The sequence below is a fragment of the Salmo trutta genome, chromosome 12 (genome assembly GCF_901001165.1).
Source record: "Salmo trutta chromosome 12, fSalTru1.1, whole genome shotgun sequence".
Taxonomy (NCBI): domain Eukaryota; kingdom Metazoa; phylum Chordata; class Actinopteri; order Salmoniformes; family Salmonidae; genus Salmo; species Salmo trutta.
The window spans coordinates 78,430,656-78,437,280 of record NC_042968.1 but is presented as its reverse complement, the minus strand read 5'-3'; the positions used below and the strand labels follow the sequence as shown (position 1 = coordinate 78,437,280).

The window sequence follows — 6,625 nt, the reverse complement described above, 5'->3', positions numbered from 1 at the left end:
GTGTTTGTTTGAGAAGGGCAGGAAGCAGCCTATCGGCTAACACAGATGAGTTTGTCTTCGAGCTGAGAGAGGAAGAGAGATATGGGGAGAAAGAGGGGCAGAGAAGGTGGCTGGGGGAGGAGCTCTGAGATAAACCAGTTCACAGAGATAGGCTACATGTCTATTGGTGCCATTTGTCATATTAAATACTACTCTGTAGTGTACAGTCATACCCACAAAGGCCCTCTGAACTCAATTAGCATGAGTTGTGTGATGGAGTGGGAGAGGAGATAGTGAGAGAAGGGCATGCAGCAGTTTCCCCTTTTCTTGCCAGAGGCAAACTGGTGCCCTATTTCGCCCAATTAAAAAGTGCTGATTGGTGAATTCACACAAACACATTGTGAACTCTGCCCAGCGGTGCTCAAACCACTGACCTGCAGTTCTGCAACCAACCACTGTTCACATCGTAGAGGTCAGATATGTCATGTTCTGCTGACAAGTCCCATTAATATCAGATCTGGTTGGCTGTGGATAAAGTTGAGCAGTTTAGACCAGTTCAGGAGTTCCCCGTCTCAGAAATAGCTCTAAGGTCTCCAAGTTGTAGGATAAGAAAATAAAAAAAGGCTCAGAGTTCTTTTAGCCAGTCCTGATTTCATTTAACCTCGTACCATCCAACTCATTCACCATGGTTGGCTGTTCTCTGCCCCTGCATCTAAAACCCTACCCCAGCTTTGAGACGGCCAGAAAGAATAGGATTTTAAGTGAGTGCTTTGACTTTTTCCTCTCAGATGTAGAGCCAAGGTTTTTCCATTCCCGACTAGATATTTGAGTAGAAAAACAGGGTGATTTAACCTGACAAAATCTCTTAGACCAGCATTTTAACCCACCCATTTGAATTTTTTTTTTTAAATCACCAAATCCACTCCCCGTTACGCTGAAGCACCTCTACCCCAACCACACACTATGATCAGCAGATAGGAGTGTGTGGGTGAATGTGTTGCTAGAGAAAGTGGATAAGACTAACACTCAATCCACATAAAACGACCAACATTAATCAAAATTCCTAAAAAGGCACTTTCATCCACCATCAGTTGTCTACATTTTTTTAAAACGGCCAGAATTCTGGTCGTTTTGTGTTTGTTCCTTGAGGGAAGTATTTCCTTTCCTAGAAGCAAATGCTGCAAAAGTAAATCAGCAGATGCAAAGTGGGAAATAGTGCTGCAATATTAATTTAGCCGAACAAACAATTCTATTTGTGTGTGAAGGATAAATATGGGAGGCAGAAGAGAGGGAGAGCGTGAGGGAGAGCGTGAGGGAGAGAATGAGCGTTGGAGGGGGTTGAGTATTATTCATGCAAATGACTCATGTACATGCATGTTTAAGTGGTCATTAACAGATTGCTGCATACAGCATTAAAATCCTTGTTTATCTTCTACCTTGGTCCTACAAAATGTCTCCTCGTCACTAAACTGCATAGAGAGGCAGTTTGGGGAGGAGTGGGTGTGGGGTGCTATGGTGGAAGGGAGCAAAGCAGAGGGGGATATAATGACAGTGAGTATCACAGCTGTGAAATCCTTAATGCACGTCCCTAATTCACTATCCCACTTCGAAGCAGAGTGCAGCAAAGCTTTCAAATTCTAATGACTGAAAAGTATCCATGCATAATAATAAATCAGATGTGTTGATCTGAGCGAGATCTGAAATAAAGGGAACAATCTGCACCCAGCCTGCCTGCACACTACATCTTTAAGCAGCCTCCCACTCATCTCGATTTCACACAACTCCTCTCCATATCTCCCCACACCCTGCTTCAGTTCGCCATATCTCCCTCTAAAGCCAGTCACACCTCTGGGAACCATTCAGTGCAGATTAGGGCTTCAAAGACCAGTTTTTTTGCGCTACACAGTGGCAGTGAATGTGTTGCCGTTTCATATGGAGCACTACATCTCCGTTTCTACTTGTAAAGGAATGTAGTAGGTATATAAGCTGGCAACAACTTATTGCTCCCATTTCAATTGATTAAGAGCCTTGTCTTTGCTCTCATGCTCATGTGTACAGTAAATGCATAACTGTGGGAGGAGGTGGTAAGAAAAAGGGACATACAAAAGATAACTGATGGTGGGCACAGGAATCATTGCATAGTACCCAAAGGAGTAATTTCCCAGACCACTTAAGGTACAATTTCTATCTGCGGGTGAGCGAGGGGTAAAAAAAAACACAACTAAAAGCCAATTCATAGTCCATCTGTAGAGTGAGACAGCTACATGTAGTGGATATTGGGCTGGTAATGCTGGTTAGTCTTTCCAAGGTGTATCTGCATGCACCACTACAGTACACTGCGAAGATATTAGCACAACAGCACAGTGGGTAACATGAGCGCTGAAATAACAAATCTTGTTGACGTTGAACTTGGGAAGCTCCGAGTCTGTTGCTACGCCGATAAATGACTGTGGGATTACCTTTAAAAAGGATTTCAACATGTTTACAACACCATTAAATCACGAGGGAATTGGAAAAGCATGTCACACACAGCCGCATTGGTGCAGAGAAACGTGTTGTTTTCCAGGGTCAGCCACAATAGTATGATAGGTGCAGAGAAATGTGTTGTTTTACAGGGTCAGCCAGTGGTAGGGCACCACTGTAGCAAATTAGGGTTAACTGCCTTGCTCAAGGGCAAATCAACAGATTTCTTCACCTTGTCGGCTCAGGTTTTCAAACCAGCACTGCCTATGGCTAGGATGGTATCACATTTTCTGATCGTTTTTTTCAGCCAATATGTTGTGTAAATCTGGGCAGATGTTAGCAGCACTTCCTCTGCTTCTCTAACACCTAATGGTGCTGCTGGGGGAAATCACTTGGCTGTACTCTTACTTGAACAGGTAATTACATCTCTGGTGGCGTCAGTGCTAAATAAACTACCCATTTGAAGCTGGGTAGTAAAAAATAAATAAAAAAGGAGGCACTGCTGTGGTCCAATGGGGCTCGAGTGGCCTAACCCTGCTGGGAGGAACAGCGTGAGAGCGAATGAGATTTAGACATGGGAAAGGATGGATGCATGATAGAGGGGGAAAATGAGTTTAGTATATGCAGTGAGGGAAATTAATCAAACATGCAAGGAAATGGAGGGAGGCAATTGTGCGACCAACATGGTTTGAACCTCTTCACCCATCCTGAAGTGATAATGAGTCATCATTAAAAAACATGTGACAATTCGCTAGTTAGTGCTCTTGTGGAGCAGAGAGGGGATGATCTGGAGCAGCTTTAATATTTTAGAGCGCTGCAAATAATCATGCCAACAAAATACCTCCGGGGCTGAAGAGAGCATTAACTTGGGGAACGAGAGGGGTAAGGAGAGGGTGAGAGGGGAGAGGGATATAAGATAAATGAAATCTCAACTACACAGGGCAGTCGTCTCAGTCTGTCACACTGTATCAGGTCAACAAGAAAAGGAGAATAAGGAAAGGAATTCAAGGAGGGGACACTAGACAAGCGGAAAGGAAGAAGAAAAAGGACAATCAAGAGAATAGAATCATGTTGGCGCTGGTTTGCAGAAGCTGATGCAGGAAAGGTAAGTGTGTGTGTGGGGTTGGACAGTCATAAGATGTTGGAGCGTTCCCCTGCTGCATGCCCTTCAAAAGCGCAGCTGGCCATGTTGCAGCTGCTGCCCCTAACCCTCGCTCTCTCACACACACACACACACACCAATCAAAGGTTTCATTCAGAGCCATGGAAAACTAGGGCTGACAGAACAAGAACTCCCTCCCTTCAAACCAACAAAAACACATATATACAGCCATTACTGCCATTCATACTGTGCTTTCATGTGAACATATGTTATTGACACTAGTATTGCCACTCTGATTCTCTACTTAACAATTCCAAACCAAAGCCCTCTTCGATACAAAGTTGAAAGTAGAAACCTACCTGCATTTTTCCCATCTGCTAGTCTTTTATCCTCTCCGTCTCATGCGTAGACAAGCCATCCAGTCCGTTGTATATTTAGCTTCTACTTCCCATTACTACTAAATAATTTACCAATTAAAAACGGTGCCATTTAAAAGATGCACTACTTGCAAGAAAGAAAATCTGGGCTTTGAGGGGAGAAAAATTCAGCTCTCTACAATGTTTATCATTTACAAATGTCTTTGATCATCAGGATCAGATGAATCATAAATGCATTGATGACCTGTCTGGCCTTAACGGCCTCTACACAGCTCCCTTCTCTCTGCCCACTTAGCCTTCTGACATCCTTTTCATGGATGTCAGAAAAGGATGCTTTCCACTTCTCTTCTCCAGAGTTGCCACTTTCAGCACTTTTCACTATGCCGCTTTTCCCGTAGTAAGGGTCTTGTGCTAAAAACATCTGACCATTACACAGTAATGACACATGTAGACAGTTTTAGGTGCGGATAAAACGGGGTGCTTTCAGAAGCTGCACTTCCAAGCACTTTCGAAAAAAGGTTATTTGATAAGTTCAAAAAATTCTTGCTGACTGGATTAGTCACTTGAGTCGTGTAGCGGGTGACTAAAAAGCCTAATGTGGTCACATAATGTGACAATGTGCCGTAATGAATGACCCTACCTTGACCCCGCGGACACGGAACTCCGCCAGCGCCCTGTTCATCTTGGCGGCGGCAGCAGGCAGGTCCTTCCCGCTGGCGATGACTTTAACCAAAAGGGAGTCGTAATGGGGAGAGATGACAGCTCCCTGGAACGCAGACGCACTGTCCAGACGGATGCCCATGCCCTCGCCACTTCGGAATACCTGAGGAATTGGGAGAGAGGAATTACGGGTATGCAGATAGAGCTGTTAAGACATGAGTCAGGAAGAAAGTAAGCCCGTCTATATAAAACATGTACATTTACAAATGCAGCAATACATATCCTTTGACAACACTTAACCTTTTCCAAGTTTCACATTTGTCAATTCACTCATTTGACTTGTCATGTACAGTCTAAAGCAGGCATAAAAAAATGCTGCGAAATGTTTGTTTGCTAGCTCCCTCAACGCAGTAGAAAAACCTACAGCAATAAGAGTAAAGTCAACAAAAAAATAACCAATAATAGAAGCGGTAGTATGCCTAGTAATAGAAGCGGTAGTATGCCTAGTAATAGAAGCGGTAGTATGCCTAGTAATAGAAGCGGTAGTATGCCTAGTAATAGAAGCGGTAGTATGCCTAGTAATAGAAGTGCCCTCGCTAGAAGCCTGTGTTTCAGACATAAGGAAGTGGATGACTGCAAACTTTCTACTTTTAAACTCGGACAAAACAGAGATGCTTGTTCTAGGTCCCAAGAAACAAAGAGATCTTCTGTTGAATCTGACAATTAACCTTGGTTGTACAGTCGTCTCAAATAAAACTGTGAAGGACCGCGGCGTTACTCTGGACCTTGATCTCTCTTTTGATGAACATATCAAGACTGTTTCAAGGACAGCTTTTTTCCATCTACGTAACATTGTAAAAATCTGAAACTTTCTGTCCAAAAATGCATAAAAATGTATTCATGCTTTTGTTACTTCTAGGTTGGACTACTGCAATGCTCTACTTTCCGGCTACCCGGATAAAGCACTAAATAAACTTCAGTTAGTAAATATGGCTGCTAGAATCCTGACTAGAACCAAAAAATGTGATCATATTACTCCAGTGCTAGCCTCCCTACACTGGCTTCCTGTTAAGGCAAGGGCTGATTAAGGTTTTACTGCTAACCTACCAAGCATTACATGGGCTTGCTCCTACCCATCTTTCCGATTTGGTCCTGCCGTACATACCTACACGTACGCTACGGTCACAAGACACAGGCCTCCTAATTGTCCCTAGAATTTGTAAGCAAACAGATGGAGGCAGGGCTTTCTCCTATAGAGCTCAATTTTTATGGAATGGTCTGCCTACCCATGTGAGAGACGCAGACTCGGTCTCAACCTTTAAGTCTTTACTGAAGGCTCATCTCTTCAGTGGGTCCTATGATTGAGTGTAGTCTGGCCCAGGAGTGTGAAAGTGAACGGAAAGGCTCTGGAGCAACGAACCGCCCTTGCTGTGTCTGCCTAGCCGGTTCCCCTCTCTCCACTGGGATTCTCTGCCTCTAACCCTATTACAGGGGCTGAGTCACTGGCTTACTGGTGTTCTTCCATGCCGTCCCTAGGAGGGGTGCGTCACTTGAGTGTGTTGAGTCACTGACGTGGTCTTCCTGTCTGGGTTGGCACCCCCCCTTGGGTTGTGCCGTGGCGGAGATCTTTGTGGGCTATACTCGGCCTTGTCTCAGGATGGTAAGATGGTGATTGAAGATATCCCTCTAGTGGTGTGGGGGCTGTGCTTTGGAAAAGTGGGTGGGGTTATATCCTGCCTGTTTGGCCCTGTCCGGGGGTATCATCGGATGGGGCCACAGTGTCTCCTGACCCCTCGTCTCAGCCTCCAGTATTTATGCTGCAGTAGTTTATGTGTCGGGGGGCTAGGGTCAGTCTGTTATATCTGGAGTATTTCTCCTGTCTTATCCGGTGTCCTGTGTGAATTTAAGTATGCTCTCTCTAATTCTCTCTTTCTTTCTCTCGGAGGACCTGAGCCCTAGGACCATGCCTCAGGACTACCTGGCATGATAACTCCTTGCTGTCCCCAGTCCACCTGGCCGTGCTGCTGCTCCAGTTTCAACCGTT

At 44.7% G+C, this 6,625-nt stretch overlaps 1 protein-coding gene across 3 annotated transcripts in view; it reads right to left on the bottom strand.

The window, feature by feature from the left end:
• The window catches only part of LOC115204260 (pyruvate carboxylase, mitochondrial), a 121,285-nt gene that overhangs the window by 40,389 nt on the left and 74,271 nt on the right, over window positions 1-6,625 (bottom strand). For all 3 annotated transcript variants that reach the window (XM_029769685.1, XM_029769686.1, XM_029769687.1), the window contains one exon: window positions 4,562-4,744. In XM_029769685.1, the coding sequence (XP_029625545.1) occupies window positions 4,562-4,744 (183 nt within the window). The remainder of the gene's footprint in view (window positions 1-4,561; window positions 4,745-6,625) is intronic.